This window comes from Rhineura floridana, chromosome 21, assembly GCF_030035675.1.
Source record: "Rhineura floridana isolate rRhiFlo1 chromosome 21, rRhiFlo1.hap2, whole genome shotgun sequence".
In the NCBI taxonomy this organism is placed as follows: domain Eukaryota; kingdom Metazoa; phylum Chordata; class Lepidosauria; order Squamata; family Rhineuridae; genus Rhineura; species Rhineura floridana.
In genome coordinates this window covers 18,848,230-18,870,947 of record NC_084500.1, presented here as the reverse complement: position 1 = coordinate 18,870,947, position 22,718 = coordinate 18,848,230, and the positions used below count along the sequence as shown (strand labels likewise).

At 51.3% G+C, this 22,718-nt stretch overlaps 2 protein-coding genes across 3 annotated transcripts in view; one reads left to right on the top strand and one right to left on the bottom strand.

Moving 5' to 3' along the window:
• Positions 1-1,554: 1,554 nt before the first annotated feature.
• TP53I13 (tumor protein p53 inducible protein 13) lies at positions 1,555-13,593 on the top strand. Its single transcript, XM_061605273.1, has 6 exons — positions 1,555-1,797; positions 3,258-3,332; positions 8,431-8,604; positions 8,691-8,849; positions 10,524-11,109; positions 13,232-13,593. The coding sequence occupies exons 1-6, from the start codon at positions 1,699-1,701 to the stop codon at positions 13,348-13,350; spliced, it is 1,212 nt and encodes a 403-aa protein (XP_061461257.1). The 5' UTR covers positions 1,555-1,698; the 3' UTR covers positions 13,351-13,593.
• A 677-nt stretch (positions 13,594-14,270) lies between these two features.
• Positions 14,271-22,718, bottom strand: part of GIT1 (GIT ArfGAP 1) — a 45,280-nt gene continuing 36,832 nt past the window's right edge. The window contains exons 14-21 of one of the 2 annotated variants that reach the window (XM_061605272.1): positions 22,372-22,524; positions 20,772-21,011; positions 20,180-20,233; positions 19,554-19,640; positions 19,011-19,087; positions 18,154-18,336; positions 17,231-17,297; positions 14,271-15,615 (exon numbers count right to left, since the gene is read on the bottom strand). In XM_061605272.1, the coding sequence (XP_061461256.1) occupies positions 15,403-15,615; positions 17,231-17,297; positions 18,154-18,336; positions 19,011-19,087; positions 19,554-19,640; positions 20,180-20,233; positions 20,772-21,011; positions 22,372-22,524 (1,074 nt within the window). In that variant the 3' untranslated portion in view covers positions 14,271-15,402. The remainder of the gene's footprint in view (positions 15,616-17,230; positions 17,298-18,153; positions 18,337-19,010; positions 19,088-19,553; positions 19,641-20,179; positions 20,234-20,771; positions 21,012-22,371; positions 22,525-22,718) is intronic. The other variant, XM_061605271.1, reaches the window with a different exon arrangement.

Genomic DNA, 22,718 nt, shown 5'->3' with positions numbered 1-22,718 from the left:
CCGCAATAAATCTGTTAACTCCATTTTGTATCAGGGATTAGTATTGGAGGCTGACCCATTGGGGTGAATGGGGCACTGCCCCATCAGTCCTGGGGGTGGCACTGCCTGCCAGCGTGTGCCAGGAAGATGGGGACAAAACTAGAATTCAGTTGGCTCTCTGCCCGTCATTGGCTCTGGCGCCACCTGCTGTTGGGCCTTCCGCCCTGCCACTGCTTGGGAATTAGCCATCCTTGATTTAACTCTCCCTCCTCAATTTTTCTGTTCACAATCAGGACGCTGAAGGCCGTTTCTACCATCCTCCTTTCAATGCATCCATCTGGCTGTTATGACTCAATCTGCTAAAGAATAACCGACTGTAATCCAGCTGGATTTAGACGGTATTCCTTTTTTGTAAATAGTGAATGTGAAAATTAACACTCAAGCCTACAGCCCCCCTTTCACCTAATCTTAATGCAGAGAGCTTCAAGGAAGAGTGTGCCACTGTTCCAAGGTGTTTGTTTTTTTAATTTCCAAAATAAAACAACTTCCTGCTCAGCCATGAAGCTCACTGGGATGATCTTTGGCTTGCTACTGTCTCTCAGCCTAAGCAACCTCACTGGGTTGTTGTGAAGATAAAATAGGGGGTAAGCCAAGCTGAGTGCCTTGGAGGAAAAGTGGGGTATAAAAATAAATAAGTAAACATCAAAGAGCCTGGCTCCTGGATCAGGCTGTAGGGACCATCCTGATCCTGCGTCCTGTGCTGCCAGGGACCAGCCCGATGTCCCAACGGGAAGCCCACAAGCAGGACCTGAGTGCAACTTGTCCCACTTGGGATGCCCAGCAACTGTGGTTCTGAGGCGTAATGCCTGCGGACCAGGGAGGGAGAACAGCGCCATCCTGCAGAGCAGCCACAGCGAGCCTTCGCGGAGAATTTGTGGGACCCGTTTAAAGCCGTTTGTATTGATGGATAACTTTAAACATGCAACCAGGACTAGGCTCCCTACCCCTTTTCCCCCACGGGCCGCTTGAAAATTGCAGTGGGTCTTGGCGGACCACCACGCTGGTTCTGCCCGTTGTAACCATTGCAATGCCCCATGTTAGACACTGCACTGTTTTTACTGTCTTTTTGGCTTTTTAAAATTCCTTATGCTGCATGAGTTCCCTAGATTTCCAATTGTAATCCCATAAAATACAACATAAGGATACAGTTAAAAGTCAATATAAGTATTTAATACAGACACGCCACGGACTGCTGGTGGTCCACAGCCCATAGTTTGGGAGCCCCTGATCTAAGTCTAAGTCCAGGGGTGGTGTAGTGGCTAGAGTGCTCGACTGGGACCTGGACGGCTGGAGCTCAAATCCCTGCTCTGCCATGAAGCTAACTGGTGAACGTGGGCCAGGCACTGTCTCTCAGCCTAGTCTACCTCAGAGGGCGGTTGTGAGGATAAAATCGGGAGCGGGAGAACCATGTTTGTGCGCCCCCTTGAGCTCCTTGCAGGAACGGTGGGCTATCAGTGTAACCAGTCAATAATATTATCTAACTCGAAGCCAGGCAGGCCGCTCGGACCACGCCTTCCCACAAACTGAGCTTTGCTCGGCGGCGCTTAGAGCCTTGCCGGCCGCCAGGCGGTGCGCTTTTACGCGCAGGGCGCACGGCGCACGGGAGGGAGGCGGCAGGGCCAGTCCGGGCCAGCCGAACAGCAATCGCTGCCGGACCGGATGGGGGAGCCGCGGCCAGCTCCCCTGCCTCCGGGGGCCCCGATCCTGCTCGTCTTGCTCAGCCTGGCGGGGAGCGGAGAGCCAGGAGACGCGGAGAAGGTGAGGCAGAGCCGGGGCGCTCTTCTCGCTCTCTCTTTCCGCCCCCCTCGGGGAGGGAGGCGCTCTCGGGCCCGGCACTCCGGGGGCTGCACCCGTCTCTCAGTCACGCTCCAGAGGAGACCCGGTGAATTTCGACAGCGACTTGTAGGGCTCACCCAAGTAGTCCGGTGGGTCTCCGCCGCGTGTGCCTCGAGTCGGCTTCAGGCCCGCGCCCCTTCAGAGCAGGAGGACAAAACTTCTGGCTTTCCTCCCCAGTTTGGTTAGGAGAGTGAAGTCTAGCGGTTACAAAATCGAGGAGTTGGGGGGGCTTTTTCAGGGGGGGGAGATGGTGGCTCGTGTGTTTCCGCTCTGAAAAGAAGGTGCCGAGTCTCTGAAGGCCAAGTCCTGTTCCTCGAATCCTGGGTGGGAAGCGGGACGCGCTCGGTACTTGCGCGGAGGCTTCGCGGAGTCCAGGGACGCGTATTCGAGCAGCGAGTACTTTTGAGCGAACCCCCGCCTGTTCTTCCTCCGCCCCATATATATATATTTCAGTAAGCCAAGGGAAACTGGACAGACCCCCCCCGGTGTGTATGCGCGTTTTAAAAACGACACAAATGTTGAAAGGTAGAATATTTAGAGTAGCCAAGAACAAAGTTAGACTCGCTCCTCCAAAAAGCACCCCCAAACCCTGTTACGTAATTCCATGGTTCTACTTTGATTGAAACTCAATAGGATACAAGATCTTGTTTTCAAAATATGCTGCCTGTTAACTGGGTTTCCAAAGCAGCAGTTAAAACGATTGAGCTTAAACTCTTTAAAAGTCTGGGAGAATCAGGACGCGCTTGTCATGTTTAGGGACAGGTTGACCTTTTAACTGAAGCTGCTAGAATGGGGCGGGTGGAGAGGAACCTGCCTGGTTTGGACCACACACATCCCAGGGTGGCAGGGTTAGAGTTCTGGCCCCAGCCGTTGACCTGTGATTGGGGCTTGTGGTTATAAAACAGAAAGGAACGTCTTTACAAGAACACCGAAACACTTGTATTTGAACTTTTCACGTTTGCGGTTTGTTGTCCTAGCCAGATGTTAAAGTTCCCTTCATGGTTGGATGAATAAAGGAGAGCATTGCTAGCACACCATTTGCACTGGATGTTTTGGACTACAACTCCCATCAGCCCCAGTGCTTGTCCAGGGTCTCAGAAAAGGCACTTTCCCCCAGCCTTGCCTGGAGTCAGTTGCTGGGAACAGAACCCAGGGCCCTTCTAGGGACAAAGCAGGTGCTCTGCCACTGAGCTACGGGCCCTTCCCCTAGAAATGAAGCAAGATGCTAGTCCTCATGGTTCTGAATAAAGGGCTGATTTGAAGGGGGGAGGGCACATGGCTTGTCTCAGAAAGGTCTGGATATGATAAAAGGTAGAGGGAAAGGAGGGAAGGACTTTTTTGGGAGGAAAATAATAATTCTCCCTTTGTTTCGTTACTTGCAGTCCCATTTTTGGCAAAATCTTCTACCCAAGGAGCAGCATCGTTGTCGTGGGGTGCTCCGGCTGATCCTCCAGCAGGTAGAAAGTGGGCTTTAAAACCATCATTGCCTAAGTTCATTTCCAGGGCCCTATGGTCCCACATTTTCTTAAACAACAACGTTTGCATCCAGACAGTCCAACATCTTATACCACAAGAAGCCAAATTCTGACACCCGCTGGTTTGCATAATTTTGTGAAATTTGTTCTGGTGTCTCTGCGGTCCCTAAGGCTAGAAACTTGCTGGGTGAAAAACACAGCAATGAAAGAGCCTTCTCTCTGGTCGTACTTAAGTGGTGCTTCCTCTCTGATGGTCTTGCCCTAAAAGGTGAACACCTTTTACATAAAAAAAAAGGCATTTTAGTAGGAAACTGTTCTTACTCCCCCTGGAGTGTTTGTTTGATCCTCCTGGTATTTCTAGTTTTAAGTTCCTTGTTCTAGATTTTTTTTTTTTTAACCTGTTGGTTTTGCTTCCGGACATCATGGTTGCAAACCATTTTATTGGTTTCTCAATATTGCTAGATGCCTTGGACGTTTTAGGGGGTGGTAAGGCTTTAAATAAATAGCTACATATATAAGCTGAACTTTGCAAGAAGCGGGATTCTGTACCCAATGTAAGAGTTTAAGAACGTAAGAATGTGCCCTCCTGGATCAGGCCACAGGCTCCATAGGGCAGCCCACAAGCAGGACCTGAGTGCGACAGCAACCCCCCTCCCTGCAATTCCCAGCAACTGGTATTATTCACATGCTTACAGCCCCTGACAGCGGAGGGAGAACATAGCCATTGCGGCTGGCAGCCATTGATAGCCTTACCCTCCTCTATGACTTTCTATGTTGTTATGTGCTTTCAAGCCGATTACGACTTATGGTGACCCTATGAATCAGTGACCTCCAAGAGCATCTGCCGTGAACCACCCTGTTCAGATCTTGTAAGTTCAGGTCTGTGGCTTCCTTCATGGAATCAATCCATCTCTTGTGTGGCCTTCCTCTTTTTCTACTCCCTTCTGTTTTCCCCAGCATTATCGTCTTTTCTAGTGAATCAGGTCTTCTCATTATGTGTCCAAAGTATGATAACCTCAGTTTCATCATTTTAGCTTCTAATGACAGTTCTGGTTTAATTTGTTCTAACACGCAATTATTGGTCTTTTCATGGTCCATGGTATGTGCAAAGCTCTCTTCCAGAACCACATTTCAAATGAGTTTATTTTTCTCTTATCTGCTTTTTTCACTGTCCAACTTTCACTTCCATATATAGAGATTGGGAATACCATGGTCTGAATGATCCTGATTTTAGTGTTCAGTGATACATCTTTGCATTTGAGGACCTTTTCTAGTTCTCTCATAGCTGCCCTCCCCGGTCTTAGCCTTCTTCTGATTTCTTGACTATTGTCTCCGTTTTGGTTAATGACTGTGTTGATAATTGTGCCAAGGTGTTGATAATCAATGCCCTCATTGTCAACTTTGAAGTTACATAAATTACATTAAAATTACATAAAGCCATCCGACCTGGCAATCGTTGCACAATTTTTGAACATGCTGTTTGGCTCTCAAGTCTGTTTCTTTCTTTTTTCCCCTTTAACCCATCCAAATAAACACACATTATTTCTTTTAAACATTTCTGCATTGCCCTGGGTCGCCTCTCAACAGCGAGGCACTCTCTCGATGAAATCAGTACACTAGAAGTACAAATGGGAACATCAGGATCTGTGGCAAGTCAGCCTGTAAACGATGAAAGCCTGGCTTTAGTGGCCGGCAAACACCCGAGCAGACAATTAAGTATTTTAGTAGCAAGCACCAAATCCACATCGGTGGAATCCTTCCATAATTGGGGGGCATGCTGACCCAGGAAGCTTGCATTAGGGATCAGGGCCTCCAAGCCGACGACTTAAGCCTTGCCGTGATCTTGTTTTAGCTCCTAAGCCCCCCTCCCTGCCCTTTACAAATCTTGCCAAGCAAAACAAGCTCAAACAGCAGTGGCAGCGGGTCCTGTTTCTTGCTTTCCCCTTTAATTTACGAAGCATCCAGAGCAGAAAAGGGTGGATCTGCCTCTCCCCATTGGTTCCCTCCTTCCTCTGAGCCAGTGAGAAACTGCCCAGGTGGCACTCCTTAAGGTGGTCTCCCTTCCCTCATATGGATCTCCCACAGTAGCCCCAGTTGGCACGGCGGAGGAGGGTGAAAGAGGGCCGGGGCCTTGCTGTGCCAGGATTATAGCTGGGCTGCCATGCTCTTTGGCCACACTCGGCATGGAAGTGGAATTTCAAACTCGGCTGGCAAGAAGGCTGTTCCCGAGCTGATCTGGGCCCGTTTTGCAGGGCTTAATGGGTGTGAAATTAACCCACTTAGAACATCGGTAGATGTTCCTGCAGCCTGATCAGGCCAAAAGGGGCCCATCTAGTCCAGCACCCTGTTCTCCCAGTTGCCCACCAGTTGACTATGGGATGCCAGTTTTGCACCCTCTTTCTTGGAAGTTCATTGCCCTCAGAGGCCCCGGGGAGGGGGCTTGCTCACGCCCCCTGCCTCCCTTGTCGCATGTGCACATGGGACACATGGGTTGACAAAGCATCTTTGCCTTGGCACATGCATGTTGCCAATTGAGCCATGTGCAAGCAAACTGCTTGACAAGGGCACAGGAGAGCATTGTGTGTAAATGGCCCGTTGATCTGACAGCTCTTACGAAGGCTGTCAGGCACAGTAAGTGGAGTTGAGGACCCAGAAGAGCCCAGCTGGATCAGGCCAAAGGTTTATTATTATCTAGCCCAGTATCTCGTTTCCAACGGGGAACAGACAACAGGACGTAAAGGCAACAACCCTCTACTATTGTATGTCCCCCAGTTATACTCAAAGGTAGACTGCTTCTGTGGATGGAAGTTCTATTCCTAGCAATGATGTGTAATAAGAGCATCAAAATAATGGTGCTGGTCAAATCAAGTGCCTTTGAGAAGCTACAAGCAGAGTTTGAAGCCAAATACTGTTTTCTGTTTGCTACTGCTCAGTAAGTGGCATTCAAAGGTAGACTGCTTCTGAATCTGGAGGTTCCACTTAGCCATTTAGGCTGAGAAATAGCCATTGACAGACTTCTCCTCCTTCCTTTGACAGGTGTGGGGAACCTTTGGCTCTCCAGATGTTGCTGAACTACAGCTCCCTTCATCATCCCTGGCCATTGGCCATACTTGCTGGGGGTTGACGGGAGCTACAGTTCGGCAAGTGGGCCAAAAGTGGGCCGCTCCTGTTCTTTTATTTTGTCTAATCTCCTTTTAAAGTTGACCGGCCATCACTGCATCTTGTGGCAGTGAGTTCCACAGCTTTTTTTTTTTTGCAAAGCAGGAAGGTGGCTCATTCCTTTTGTCTTTCCTGAATCCACTTGACAACCCGTTGGGGAGGGGGAAAGAGAAGCTTGTTTTCCTAATGCTACAGCTGAACAGAGATTCAGCCCTACCAGCAAGTAAGGGGACCTTCTTCTTTTTCTTTATTATTATTATTATTATTATTATTAACCATCATCATCATCATCATCTTGCCCTTCCTCCCAGGAGTCCAGGCCATCAAACAAATTATAAAAAGCATCGTTAAAACATCTTAAAACAAAACATCTTACAAATATCTTAAAAACAAAACATCTTTTAAAAAATCTTGTAAAACATCTGAAAAAGCAATTCCAACACAGACGCAGATGGGGATGAAGTCTCTGCTTGAAAGGCTCGTAGAAAGAGGAGGGTTTTCAGCAGGCGCCAAATGGACAACAGAGATGGTACCTGTCTGATATTTAAGGGGAGGGTCTTCCAAAGGGTCAGTGCCACCGCACCAGAGATGCACAGGATGGAGCTGGCCAGGGACGATGGGAGTTGGGAGTTCAGCAGCATCCGGAGGGCTCCAGATGTGCCTCACCTCTGTTCTAGCATCACCTATAGCTTCAACTGGTGGTTCCCCAACTTAAAAAAAATATTTATCTGGTATTTTATTGTAGTCCTGTTTCCATTCAATTCAAATTTTAATAGGATAAAATGTTGTTATGTGCCTTCAAGTCAATTACGACTTATGGGGACCCTATGAATCAGCGACCTCCAAGAGCATCTGTCATGAACTCTCCTGTTCAGATCTTGAAAGTTCAGGTCTGTGGCTTCCTTTATGGAATCAATCCATCTCTTGTTTGGCCTTCCTCTTTTTCTACTCCCTTCTGTTATTCCCAGCATTATTGTCTTTTCTAGTGAATCGTGTCTTCTCATGATGTGTCCAAAGTATGATAACCTCAGTTTCGTCATTTTAGCTTCTAGTGACAGTTCTGGTTTAATTTGTTCTAACACCCAATTATTTGTCTTTTTTGCAGTCCACGGTATCCGCAAAGCTCTCCTCCAGCACCACATTTCAAAGGAGTTGATTTTTCTCTTATCCGCTTTTTTCACTGTCCAACTTTCACATCCATACATAGAGATGGGGAATACCACGGTCTTAAATAATACAATATATGAAAGAAAGGAAGCAAAAAAACACACAGTGAAAAGGCCGTCTATTTTATGGGCATGTCACAGGCTGCCTGAGCAAAGCTTGCAGACCATTCGTGGTCCACGGACCACAGTTTGGGAATTCCACGGTGAGACAAATTATGGGGGAATAAGTATTCAGAGCTCATAATGGAGGGTGAAGTGAAGGTGTGTGTTTAATAAACATAGATCAGCATTTGGCAATCTGGTGCCCTCCAAATCAGCGGTTCCCAAACTTTTCTCCCTACAGACCCCTTGAAAACTGCCGAGGATCTCTTGGAAGATTTGTTTCTGCCCGTTGTAGCATTTGCCACGCTGGATGCCACGCTGGATGCCACGCTGGATGCCACGCGATTTTGAATTCTGTTTTTCTTCCTGCTTTTCTTACATTGTGCATTCTTGTATTGCGATTTGCCATTCCATAGAATTCAAATTGTCATGCAGTAAAATGCAACAGGTGAAATGAAAGCAATAAAAAGAGAGTTAAAAATCAAGACGAATGTTGAATACAGACACGTCACGAATCACCTGAACGAAGCTTGTGGGCCACAGTTCGGGAATCCACCGGATTAGACAAGATATGGGGGGAATGAGTCTGAGGAGCCATCAGGCAGAGGCGCGGGATGGGATCCACTGAGCTTTTGTTAACTTTCTCTCTGCAGCACGGGGACTCCAGCTGGGGACTCCGCTTTGGGGACTCCAGCCTTTGCCAAAGCGTTGCCTTTTTCGACCACCCGTGTGCACCCCCATTTCTCCGCAGACAGTTGGCCCTGCTGGCCCGAGCCTGCCTGCCTCACCGCATCCTCGCCTCACCCAGTGGCCTCGCATTGGAGCGGGTGAGTCTGCAGGGCGGAGGCTGGCCGGGCATGGAGGTGGAAAGGGGCCGTCTCTGCCTTCCCTGACCGTCTCTTTTGTCTTGTAGCCCCTGGCGCTGGTGGTGAGGGGTGCCGGCCTGCATATGGCAAAGATGGACCTGGCCCAGGCTGTGGCATGGCTCAATAGCCACGCTGCCCGGCAGAACTCCCAGAGAGGCGGAAGCTACTGGCGTTTGCTGAAGCGGGCACCTGTGGCAAGCAGAGAGGTGTGTCTGATGCACCAGGTGCAGGTGAAGCAGTGGTTGGGGCCAAAAAGGATTGTGTAAAGGCAGGGATGGTGGGAGGGCCATGGCTCAGAGGCAGAGCATTTGCTTTGCGTGCAGACGGTGTCAGGTTCAACCCCCGATGGTATCTCGAGGTAGGGCTGAGAAATGACCCAAGTCTGAAATCCTCGAGAGTCATTGCCAGTCAACTTAGACAGTTCTGAGCTAGATGGTCTGAATTTTGGGATAAGGCAGCTTCTGATGTTCTTAGTTCATCCCTTCATTCAGCATCATGAGGACTAGAATTGGTCTTTAGCTTTTGGAAAAAGACTATAGCTCAGTGGGAGAGGCCTTGCTTCATTCAGCATCATGAGGACTAGAATCGTACTTTAGCTTTTGGAAAAAGACTATAGCTCAGTGGCAGAGACCTTGCTTTGCATGGAGAATATCCTAGGTTTAATCCCTTGGCAGTGTCTCCAGGTTGTGCTGGGAGAGACGTCTTGACTGAAACCCTGGAGAGCTGCTGCCAGCCAGTGTAGACAATGCTGGGCTAGAATGGCCTGACTCAATATTGGGTAGGCGTGATAAATTAAGTCCAAATTGGATGCCAGAGCAAAGCTAGTTTCTTGCCCCTGTAAAGTGTTTGTGTTTTGCAGAACATTTTTTGCTGTGAGGGTGCAGAAACTCACACACACACATGAAACAAAAAAACCCTCTGGATAATTCCTGCTCCTGTTGTGAGACTTCAGACCTACCTTTGCAGCCTTGAAAGACCAGCTGTTAAGCCATTTGGCAGCAGGGCAGGGATGGAAAAAGTATCTGTGGCCCTCTAGATATTGCTGGACTCCCAACTCCCATCATCCCTGACCATTGGCCATGCTGACTACTGGGGATGATGGGAGTATCCAGAATCCTGGAGTAGTTAAAGTGCTGGATTAAGGATCAGAACAGGGTGGCTCACGACAGATGCTCTTGGAGGTCACCGATTCATAGGGTCGCCATAAGTCATAATCGACTTGAAGGCACAGAACAACAACAAAAAGGAGTGGTGAGACCCAGGTTCAAGTCTCCACCCAGCCTGGTGGTTGACCTTACGCTGGTAACTATCACACAGTCTCACCTACCTCACAGGGTTGTTGTAAGGGAGAAGCGGGGACAGCAGAAATCTATGGATGATTGCTTGGAGAGAAAAATAAGAGTGTTTGTTTCATAACATTCGGCAACCTAGATGGGTGCTTCCCAAATCTTTCCCCCCATGGACCACTTTAAAATTGCGGAGGGTCTTCACGGAGCACAATGATTTTTTCCCCTGCCTGTTATAGCAACCGTAATGTGCTCTGCTAGATGCTGCGTGATTTTTAATTGTATTTTTCTTGCTTCTTTCATTTCCTCTGTTGCATTACAATTTGCATTCCGTCGAATTCAAGAGTGTGAATACGATCTGAGTACAGCAAGAGGAACAGAAGAAGCCATAAGATACAATTAAAAACCAATATGAGTTGTTAACGTGGACATGCTGCAGACCACCTGAATAAAGCCTGCAGGCCGTGGGTGGTTCATGGGCCACAGTTTGGGGACCCCTGCTCTACATGCTGTGGATGACAACTCCGATTGGCCCGGTTGGCAGAGGCTGAAATAGATCCCTAACATTATATTCCTCCTGCTCCTCGTTCCCAGGCTTTGCAAAAGCTGTTCCAGCGCTCAGAAGGCCACGGAAATCCTTGGAAGTTGCAGATCCCAGGCCGTAAACGGCGGGCTCTTGGCCGGGCTAAACAGCTCCGTTATCCACACGCAGCCATGGACCACGGCAGCAATTCCGCGGTAGCCAGCCAAGATCAAAGCAGAACAAGCATCCGTACTCCTTTTACTTCCAGCTTGCGGCCTGAACGAAAGGGGATTCCGAAGCCGGCGAGCCTCAGTGGAGGGGCCGAACTGAGCATGACACCTCCCTCTGAGCAGGACACCCACCTCTCGCCGCCCACCGAGGGAAGAGCAACTGGCAGCGCGGTATGTCGGTGTCCAGGCAGAGAACTTGGTAAAGTTCAAGACCAGCAGGGGAAGAAGGAAGTGAAAGGGCAGCAAGTGGGGGTCCGCATCCCTACCCCGCGCACCGAAGAAGCAGCCTGGGCCGCCAGCACCCTCACCTTCCTGCTGGTCGTGCTGATGCTCGCGGTCCTCTACACACGGCTCCACCAGAAGTGCCGCCGTGGCCGGAGCCTTTACTGGTCGACAAGCGGCGAGGAAGGGAATGACACAGTGGCTGGTGAGTCGAGTGCGGGGAAGGCGGTGGGAGAACTGAGCAGAACCTGCGGAACTCTCGGCCACAAGATGTAGCCTGCTCCCACTCTGTGGTTTATGAGAGGGGTGGATGCCGTTTGCTTAGAGCAGGGGGCCTGGGGAAGCTGTGGCCCTCCAGATGTTCCCCATCCCTGATTTAACATCGCTTATGGATTAGGCAAATTTAGAGGTGTGAAGGTCCAAAAATACCCCAGAAAAGTTAGGGAGGAAACCCTTCCCCCCATCCCCATTTTTTCCCCAAACCTTTTTTGTCTTTTTCCCTGAAAAACGGGGGGGTTGTCTCCCCCTCCCAATTTTTTTCAGGCCTTTACAACTCTAGGCAAATTCATTATGGGGGATAAGTACAGCTGAATGGGATCTGATTGGACTCCAATTCCCAGTAGCCAACACAGCTGGTTATCAGGGACGGTGAGAGTTGGAGCCCAGCGGCTCTGCAAGGCAACGGGCTCTCTGTTCTGGAATTCATCACCCATTGGTGGCTGGTGACTCCGCATCAATGGGGCAATGGAATCTGCTCCAAGTTTTAGTCTGAACTACCTGAAAGTTCAGATTAAAACCTGGAATGGATTCCGCGCCCCAGACACGGAGCCACTATCCGCCACTGCTGCCTACTTAGCCCAGGTCACTGAGCTCCATGCTTTACTGCTGGGAGCAAACGGAGAGTGAAAGACCTGTGCCAAAATTTGATCAAGCGCAGGTTAGCACAGCCCTGTTCTCCAGCAGCGAGGACAGCCAAGAAATCTTGAGTTGCTGCCTGCCACCTTTGGCATGAATCTGTTCGCCGTTGGCCAGCAGGGCTGTCCTCAGGAGCCTTCTGTTGTGAGGGTTTCGAAACCTGGCAGAGAAAATGGGACACGTCCCTTCCGAGCTGATCTTTTGTGCTGGAGAACTCTCTGTGGCTCCCTTATCAGAGCCTGTAGGGGTACTTTCCAACTTGTCTAATCTGAGGATGTGGCGGGCTAGACGCATGCATGACCTTTGCTCCCTGTGGACTCATGTAAGGCTGGGACGGCATCTGGGCAGAGGTTAACCATGCTTTCGGAAGCGGATCTTATGTTCCCACCTGTGTTAAAAGGAGCAGCTCCTTTCCTTCGGCAGAGGGCTGGTGCTGGTGCTATCACGTTTTGGGTTTCCTCTGACCGAAGAAATGATTGCCAATATTGACCGTTCCAGATTTGTTTTTTAGGCAGCATTTGGAGTGAGCAGGGTGACAATCCACGAGGTTTTCCTTGCATGTACAGGTAAGAGGGCCCCAAAGCGGCCCTCCAGACCTCTCTTTTTGGCCCTCAGAACTCTCGCCAGGCCCTCAGAACTCTCACTGCTCCTGCTTCACACACCCCTTGAGTGTTTTTTTTTCCTGGCTGTAAATGTGCCGTTGATCTCTGATCATGCCTTTTGCTTGCCTCGATGGAGGGCGTGTGCGTGCATGTTCCCACATGTGGAAACCGGACTACCGTACAAAGGTAACATCCTCCGCCCACTTTTGCCTTTGGCCCCACCCACCACTGGCAAGCGGCCCATGGAATGTTGCCCAGATGGGAATGCGGCTCTCAGGCTGAAAAACTTTCCCCACCTCTGGATTACTGGGAAACGTTTTAGCCTAGGCCTTGGGACAGAAACTTGGGAGCTTGTTGATCCTTTGACATCTTTCTGTCTTTTGATACCATTTGCCGTTTATGTCAGGAAGTTTCCCTCTGCTGTGTCAGACCATTGGTCCACCAAGCTCAGTATTACTACACAGACTGGCAGCAGTGGCTCTCCAGGGTTTCAGTTAGGGGGACATTCCCAGCCCAACCTGGAGATGTTGCCGGGGTTTGAACCTGGGACCTTCTGTATGCTTTTTTTTTAAAATGCTCAACCGTTGAGCCAAGCCTCTTCCCTACACATAAAACAAGATTCTAGTCCTCCTCGTTCTGAATTAAGGGACAATTTAAATAGGAGCACAGGAAGTTGCCTTATATGGACAATTGGCCATCTGGGGCCAAGGGGTCAGCGGCAGGGCTGGCTCACGCTCTCCGCTGCTGTGAGCTTCCTGTCCGGGTTGCCACTTCCGCCCACTCCTTTCCTTTTTTCCCTTATTTTTGCAGCTGTCATCAAACACCGTCTCCTCTCGGTCCAGGGCAGGCGCAAGAAACGAAGCCGCCACCAGCGGTCAGCGCAGAGGGCAGCTCTTCTGACGGCGACGTCCAGCGACAGTTCCGACTGAGGGCCCCTCTTTGTCAGAGACGTTCTGTCCCAAGATCCCCGAGTGGTCTAGGCTGTGCCAACGGAGTGAGTAACGGGAGGGTGGCATCGCTGGGAAGGCTGGTGTGTGTGTGTTGCGTTAGAAAAACAGCCCAGCCTTCCGCACGGAGGGGCTGTTTAGGCTTCGGAGGAGCTGGCTCCTTGCTGTGGTTCCTTTTTCTTACTCAATAAAATTTATTTTTGCTACAAAAAGGAAGCCAAAGAATCCGCCAACTTCTGAATGATTTGCAACTCTGGGGGAAGGCGTGCTCCAGTGTACTTTGAAATGCATGTATTGCGCAAGTTTATTTTGCGTTGTTCACTCTGGGGTTTGTGGCTTCACACAGGCGGGGTGGCTAACTTCTTTTGCCTAGAGGACAAGGCCGTGTCCCTGGCCGAGGAAGTGGGGGTGGTGACAAAGCCATCTCCCCCCACCACCAGTTGCTTAAAACACGTTTCCTTTTAAATTTATTCTGCGTTCAGATTCTACCATGCTCCTTTTGGGTGCATGTGTGAATGTAATATTCCCACGCTTTGCAAAAGTTGTTCCAGTAACGTGTGAACAAGTTTTTGAGGCTGGTGCAGCGCAGGGTGTAGCCCTCGGAAAAATCCCAAGTGCCGGCCCGAGAGAATCCCCCAGCACCTGAGCCTTTTAACCTTAGAAGGCAGGGCTTGCATCTGGGCCCATCTTGCAAACCCAGATGCTATACAGCCAAGCTATGAGCCTGGTCCTTGATACAAAGGTGTATGCATGGACTGGAAAGTAGAAAGCTTTGAGGGTGGACAGACACCGCCAGCATTTAGCCACCTCAGCCAGCTTTTTTTTGGTGGGGGGAGTTCAAACAACATTTACACCATGTCAGTCTTTGGGGGAGAAAAGGAGATTTCAATGGGGCTGCCCCATCTGATGCTCACATCTTTTTATTTGTTACAAATTTACAGGACAAACAAGATTTCCGGCGCAGCACCCCCAGATGCAGACCCCCCCCATACACCGCCAACCACCCCATCTCCCTCACTGGCCGCAACGTCACAGATTTCAGGGAGAAATTGGTCAGTCAAAGGGAAGGGCCTGCTGTTTAGCAGCCAAGACTGAAAAGCGGGCCGGGTGGGGGCTGGTTCTTAGCTTTGGGGGGCAAAGCCAGCCCCGAACCAACAGCCCCAAAGGAAATGATGGGAGGGGAAACTGACACGGCCAGATGTTGCTTTTTTAAGGGGGGGAAGCCACTATCTGCAGCATCCGGATGCTGTAATTCCAGTGTTAACACTATTGGGGAGGTTCAAGGATAAATACATTTGGTGTTTTATATATATATATATATATATATATATACATATACATATATATATATATATATATATATATACATATACATATATATATATATATATATATATATTTATGCGTGCGCACAGGGGATGGGAATGGTTCACATACATACAGTTCCACGCACTATTTGGGGAGGGAGAGAAGATGAGGAAAGGGGAGGGGGTTAGATTTAACTCCCTTCAGGAGCACCCATGCCCCCCCCAGCTAACCTGTGGCCCTCCAGGTGCTGCTGGACCCCTAACTCCCACAGCCAGCAGGCCTAATGGTCAGGGAGCATGGGAGTCCTATCCAGCAACATCCAGAGGGCCACAGATGGGTGGCGGCATCCAGCAACATCTGGAGTTGCACCAGGGATGGAGAATCTGTGGCCCTCTGGATGTTTGCTAGCTTACAACTCTGACCGTTGGGCCTGCTGCCTGCTGGAGTCCCCTCCCACCAAAAGGTAGTCAGATTACAGAGTATGTACAGGGGGGGGTCTTTGCTGCACAGACACCCAACACCACAGGGGCCACCCAAAGGAGCCCCTGATTCCTGCCCCCTCTTATTTACAGCCCCGAGTGGCAACATGTTGCACTTCCCAAGCCTGAAGAGGCGGGCGGGTGGGCAAAGGACACTTGCAAGTGGCTGCAAGACCACCACCCACCCACCCCTGTGGGGGGGAAGGGAAGGAGGCGCAAGCAGGAACTGAGTCCCCCCTCCCCTAATTCACTGCTTCTTTTCCCGGGTGGTGATGGTGACGAGCTGCTTGGCCGCTTTGGCAATGTCGTAGGCACACTGGATGACCTGCTGCGTCAGAAGCTGGTAGTCCACGGGGGCGCCAGGCTCGGGGGGTGCCGTCTTGCGGCACTCGCTCTGCAGGCGGTAGGCGCTGGCGTTCAGCAGGCGCAAGGAGCTGCGGACTGTCTCCAGAGCCGGCTTCTGCAGAGAAGGGGGGAAAGAGATTTGTGAGGCAGTACTCAGGAGACTCCGCTACAGAAGCGCTGAGTTCGAGTCTTTACCCTCTGCCGGGAATGCCGGCAAGCTGCCTGCTCTGAGTCTCAGTGGGGATCGGGAGGGGAACCCGCGTTAATAATAGTAGCCCTCCCCTACAGTGTTGTTGGCAAGGCAGGGCTGGGGAACCTTTTTCAGGCAAAAGTGGGTGGAGCAATCAATGTAATCCCCCCCATAGTAGGTTTCTACTGCTCTCTCTTGCACGCACAACTCTCTCCCCCCATCCAAGCAAATGAGGCGTCATCGCAATTCAAGGACACATGCTAGCCAGGCACAAGCATGCAACGAGGGCAGGGCCTAGGGAGAGTCCCAAAGGCCAAACAGGGAGACCTTGGGGGCCACATTTGGTCCCTGGGCTTGAGATTCCCTGCCCCTATTGTAAGGTTTTCAACCAGAAAATGCACAAAACAATCTGAGCCATTTGAAAATGTGATTCAAATGCAAGTGGGGAGCTTACAGCACAGTTTCTCAAAGCTCTTAGGATCATTTGAAAAAGGCCCATTAAATTCTCTCTTCTGAAGAAGAAGAGTTTCAGGGAACAGCACACACCCTTAAAAAGATTTCCTTCTTTTTCAGTTTAAGACCTGAATGTGTGGGTTTTAATTCTAGTTTCAATTCCACAGAAACCGGCAGGGAACATTATTAGAAAATACAATGTGGCATGCATGATTTTATTTTTTTTTTAACAAAAAGCTACTTCAGTGCATGGAATACTTCAGCGTACACTGGCAATGTGCTTTTAATGTGCACTTAGTGGGTTGCAGACATCACCCCATAAAGGCACTCTGTTGTGTCTAATTGGATTAACCCTTTGCATCTCCCCGATGCGTTTGTAAGAGGACAGAGGCTAAAACCCAGAATGTGTGTGCTGATATCCTCTGAATGTTTGCTGTTTTAAACGCATTTATGAGTCATCAGTCTGGTTAGGGGGCAGTGAGTAGACCTATTCACCTGTGTATGTATGTGCAAACATTTAAAAGATTTGGGTGTGGGCTTTTTTGCAGGGGAGCCCTACAGTTAGCATCAAGGGCGAAGGCCCGCTGTGGCTGGACTGTGGCTCCCATCATCACCCCTGACCATGGGCCACGCTGGCTGCTGGGAGGTGGAGTCCACCAACATCTGGAGGCCCACAGAGATTCCCGAGCCCTGATCTACAAAGAGGCATTCTCCTCTCGTAGGAGGGAATGCCTCTTCTAAACAGAGGCATTCTTCCACCGCTACCTCCGTACGCAGTAGGGAATGCCACTTCTTCGAGCAGGGCTGGAGCACAGCTGTGGCCCCTCCAGATGTTGCTGGACTTCAACCCCCATCACCCCTGGCTGCTGGAGTCCAGCGACACCCGCAGAAGGCCACAGCTTGCCCACTCTCACTTTAACACAATCTCTTCCCGCTCCTGTGGCCCCCTGCATTACATCCAGGCCGGAATGACGAGGAAAAGCCCTTTGCGGAGGGGATTTCAGCGAGTACACAGATCGTTCTTAGGCAGGAAAGGTTTGCTGGGAGACCTCCCCTCTCGGCACGAGCAACTTTTCATCTCTCCTACCTTGGGGAACAGCGACGCCATTTCTGTGACGGCAGCGTGAATCTTCTCTGAACAAGGGACGAAGCTGCTGGGGTGAAGAGGAGACAGAGTGAGACCCGGACGCAGAGCCAGAATTCTTTGGGAAGGGGCATGGCTCAGTGGCAGAGCCCTTGTGTGGCATGCAGAAGGCTCCAAGTTCAATCCCCGGTTGCAATCCCAGGTAGGGCTGGGGATTTCCTCTGGAGAGCTGCTGCCAGTCAGTGTCAACAATACTGACCTAGATGGGACAACGGTTTGATGCAGAATGAGGAAGCTTCCCATGTTTTGCTTCAGTGAAAGAGGAGCAAGGCCCCCACCTCACCCCCAGCATTATCTAAAGTATTAAAGTAGGAAGCCAGCGCTACTCGTGTTCTTAAAGCAAATTTCAGCCCTCCGCCCCACCCACCAGTGTTGCTGCACAAGTCCCAGCTCTGGGCACCCCCCCTTGCTAAGGAGGCAGCAAGGTCAGAGCAAGGACTCGTACAGAGACACACAAGAGGCTGCTTTCCTCCAAAGGCAGACAATCCTGTTGACATCTCCCCGCTGTGAGCGACTGACGGCTGCCTATTGCAGAAAGGACACTCCTCTCTCTCTAGAAGAGACTGGCTGAATGGAAGGCCAGAGCAGAGGATCACGCAGAGTTGCAGTGGACACACAAAGTTTAATTTCTCATGGGCACCATTACCCTTCTCAGCAACCAACGGCCTGCCCATTTTGCGTTATTTTTATTTATTTATTTATTAAATTTATTAGTCTCCCATCTGGCTGGCACTCCAGCCACTCTGGGCGACGTACAAAATTAAAACATATAGTTACATTAAAATATTAAAATTATCGCAACAGGCCAACCCTCCCCAGAAGTCGCCTGGAACCCAAGTGGCGTGCCAGGAGGGATCCATCCTGACCTGTCGTGCTTGAACTCCTGGGCGGCTCGGAGGAGCTCCTGGATGTTTTTAGTGACCTGCTCCGTCTTGAGGATGACGTCTTCCGTACTGGGCAGGCCAGGATCCAGGTCCCCTTCGAGGGGTTCAGGTTCTGGGTGCAAGTCGTCATCCTTGCCTAGGTCCAAGAAGCGCTTCCCGTCCATGCTGGGGGAGAAAAGAGGCACAGGTGGCTTTGAAAAGAGGCAACCACACCAACGCCAAGAGAGTGATTTCCAGGCATCTGGCACAGAACCACTTAAGAGATTTTTAAAACATTAAGGGGCTTAGAAATGCTTTGAAATAAATGGAACACAGAGCATTAGGAAAATCATTTAAAATAATGGAGCAAATTCCTAGTCCTTATGATTGGGAAAAAAAGATGTGAAATGCTTTGTGAAAATCACACAAACCAGGAGAGTTAAAGAGTAAGATTTCCAGCAGTTGGAGGGGGAGGCAGGAAAGAGATCTGAATGCTCTGCATGCCTCCTCCTCCCCTCCCCCCCACTTCACAGTTTGTCAAAATGACAATTACCCAGAACATTAGTATGCTGAGTTTGCAGAATGCAAGCAGCTTCCAGAAGCCAACTGCATGTCTGCAGCTTGTCTGCAGCAGAGGATTTGTCCCAACTAAGTTTTACTCAGAGTAGACCCGTCGAAATCAATGGACCTAAGTTAGTCGTGTGTATTAATTTCAGTGGGTCTCCTCCAAGTAGGAGGATCCAACACAGAATTTTTACGTTATTTTGAGCCAGGGCATACTTCCCAAGCAGCTAGTCCTGCTCAAGTCCTGGTAGGGATGCTTCCCCCCACCCTGCAAACCCACAGCTCTCCCCGCTCACCTGAGTGGCAGATCCCCTCCCTGTGTGTTGTCATAGTCACTGTCTGTGCCGCTGCCGTGCCGGTCCAGTTTTCCAGCCTAGAAAGGGGGGAGGGAGAAGAAAAATGGGGACGAGTTACAGCGGTGGGGGGAGGCTACGGCAGGAACAGACACCCATCACACCATTAGGGTTGACTGCTCACTTAATATGCCCCGTTCACTCCCAGGCATTTTTAGTTTAAAGGAATCAAGCAGCAGATGCTGCCAGCCAGAGCAGACAATACCGAGCTTGACTGAAAAAGAGTCTGAGTGGGTAGAAGGCAGGGAGAGGGACCGTTGCTTTGCATGCAGAAGGCCCCAGGCTCAACCCCCGATGGCATCCTCCAGTTTAAAAGATTGCTGGGCTAAGAAACAGCAGCCTTGGAGAGCTGCTCCCAGTCAGAGCAGGCAAGACAGGGCTAGATGGGCAAACAGTCTGATCTGGAATTTCACAAGGACTTTAACAAGGATGTTCAACCCCCGCCCCCCCGCCCCGCCTCCTCAACCCGGAAGTTTATTCAGTTACCGCGTGACGTCCGCTCTCTGGGCCACACGACAGGAGCAGAGACGATGGAGGAAAAGGCATCGAGGAGACGGAGCCACCCTTCCGGATCTAGAACACCAGCAGGGGAGCGGTTAGACACACAGGCAGACAGGCTGGAGTCCAACGGGCAGAGGGTGGGTGGGTGGGGGGTCTCCGGTTCAATCCCAGGCAGCAGCTCCAAGTGGGGTTGGGGAAAAGCCCCCTGCCTGAGACCCTAGAGAGCCGCTGCTGCCAGCCAGTGCAGGCAACACTCAGCTAGAAGGACCAATGGCCTGACTCAGGAAAAGCAGCTTCCTATGTCCTACAATGCACCCGTCACCTGCTTGATTGCCTTGGACTCCAGCTCCCATCCACTCCCATTCGACGTGCTGGCTGGGGCCGAAGGGAGTTGTAATGTAAAATGTTTGGAGGGCACCAGGTTGGTGAAGGCTGCCATGCACAGCTGGCCTTCTCTCCCCACCCCCAGCCACCCACCAGCTTTACTTGGCCTAACATGTGGACCCACACCTACAAATTAGCACATGCAAACGGGCCCCACTGCTCTGGGTACCCGAGTCCTTGAAATATCTGGCAGCGCCCCTGGCAGGGTGGGAGGTCATGCCACTCACCCGATAGACGCTGGTCTGGTTGTGCATGGAATGCAAGGCTTCGTTGTCCACCTCCTGGAGGGCACAGGGACGAGGGGTGAGAAGGGTGCAAAGTGGCGCATCATGACCCCCCCCCACATACACACACACTCCCCAATACACAAACAGCACAATCTCCATTTATTTATTTTTGGCATTTATAGCCCATCCCCTCATTTAATCCCCACAACAACCCTGTGAGGTAGGTTAGGCTGAGAGGCAGCGACTGGCCCAAGGCAGGACGGAGTGGGGGTTTGAACTCAGGTCTCCCAGGTCCTAGTCTGATACTGATCCCTAGACTACCACAAATTCCCACCCTGTGGATACCCCCCTCCCCTCCTCACACACAGCTGGCGATGGCGAGGATCGACCCAACCACCTCTCTTTTGCAGCAAAGCCTCCTGGGACAACACTGCCGCTTCTTGACATTTCTGCCTCAGAGTCCGCCTAGGTAGCTCACCGTTGCAAGAGTCTCCAATGGACGACGCAGCAAAGGGACGCGGCGGAGGTTAAAAAAGCAAGGAAAGCACGCACATGTGCTCCAGCGCACCTGCACATGCTCCCTAGCACTCACCCCGGGGTGGAACGGCTGCAGGCGAGTGACCAGGTCATCCATTGGCTGCTGGCCAAAGGGCTTGAGCGCGCTGGTGCCCGGCTCGTACATGGAGAAGGCGTGGCGGTCCCGCCGGTGGGCTCCGGCGGCCGCAGAGGCAACGTGGCTGTGCTCAGGGCGCTCGCTGGGGGGCGGGGCCGCAGGGTGGACTGGCCCCACCTGCTGACGGATCTGCATGTTCTCCGACTGCAACTTGTGAATCTGAAATTGGGGGGGGGGGGATGGACCTCAGAACTGCTCGGCTGGAACTGGACAAAGGGACTGGCAAGGTAATGGGGCATTTGGGGGGGCTGTAGTTCGGTGGTAGAAAGCCCCTGCTCTGTATGCAGGAGGCCCCCGGTTCAATCCCCAATGGTACCTCCGGGTAGGGCGGGGAAAGTTCCCCTGCCTGAAACCCTGGAGAGCCTCTGCCAATCAGTGTAGGCAGCACTGAGCTAGATGGAGCAATGGTCTGACTCAGTATAAAGCAGGTCCCTGTGTTCCCATTTAAAGCCAGACATTTATTCCAGACCATGAGGACTGGAGTCTTAATTTATTTTTAAGGAAACAGCTGTAGCGCAGTGGCACAGCCCCTGCTTTGCATGCAGAAGGTCCCAGGTTCAGCCCCAGCATCACCTGTTAAAGGATCATGTTGCACTTGGCAGGGATGGGTCCAGAGAGCCTGGAGAGCTGCTGCTGGTCAGAGCAGACAACACTAAGGTAGATAAGGCTGTATACTAGTTGCTGGGAACGGCAAGTGGGGAGAGTGCTGCTGTTGCACTCAGGTCCTGCTTACTGGGTTCCCACTGGGGGCACCTGGTTGACCACTGTGAGAAAAGGAGGCTGGAAAATATGCCCCCCCCCGGCCTGGTGCAGCAGCAGCTGGTCTCTTCTAGCATTCTTACTTACTGTGGCTTAAGGGGATAGGGACTGCAGTTCAGCAGCAGAGTGCATGCAAAAGGTCCCGGGTTCGATCCCCAGCAGCATCTCCAGGTAGGGCTGGAAAAGCCCCCCCCACACATGAAATGCCGGAGAGCTGCTGCCAGTCAGTGTAGACAATATTGGGACATATGACCCAAGGGTCTAACTCAGGATAAAGCAGATTCCTGCGTTCCCATTTAAAGCAGCTCTTAATTCAGAACCATGAGGACTGGAATCTTTATTTTTAGGGGGAAGAGCTGCAGCTCAGTGGCAGAGCGTCATCTTTGGACGCAGAAGGCCCTGGGAAAGTCCCCCACCTAAAAATCCTGCAGAGCTGCTGCCAGCGGAAATAGACTAGAGGTGAGGAACCTGCAGCCCTGCTCCATGTTGGTGGACTACAACTTCCATCATCCCCAACTATGGCCCATGCTGGCTGCTGGGAGTCCGGCAACGGCTGGAGAGCCACACAGGCGTTCCCCCCCCCCCCCCGGAGTAGAGAATACTGAGTGAGACGAGCCAACAGTCTGCCGGAACAGTCTGTCGCAGCGCAGAGGTGCTCCTGTTCTGGCTTCCAGCCGGCCACGCCCTCTCCCAGGACGCGCCCTTCTGTCCCCCCTGCCCACACGGACAGCCACCCTTCCGCGTCCACCGAGCCGCTTGCCTCTCTCTGCAGCCGCCGCAGCTCGTCGCTCAGGCTGTTGTTCACCTTCATGAGTTGCTGGACTTTCGCTTCAGAGGCGGCCAGCGCCTTCTTCACCTCCAGGTACTCCTGCAGCGTGATGGGCCCATCCGAGAGGTCGGAAGAATCCATACTCTTTTTTGGTGGGGGGAGAAGAAAAGACAGTCTGTGAGATGCAGTCGCGACTGGGGCGAACACAGACATGCCTCCCCCCATGGGTGGAGGTGAAACAACTGGAGGAACGCTCACTAAACAGTCCTGACTGCTTGGGGGAGGCTAACCTGGCATTGACAGAGCGCTGACAAACGGCCGATTTCGCCAGGGACATT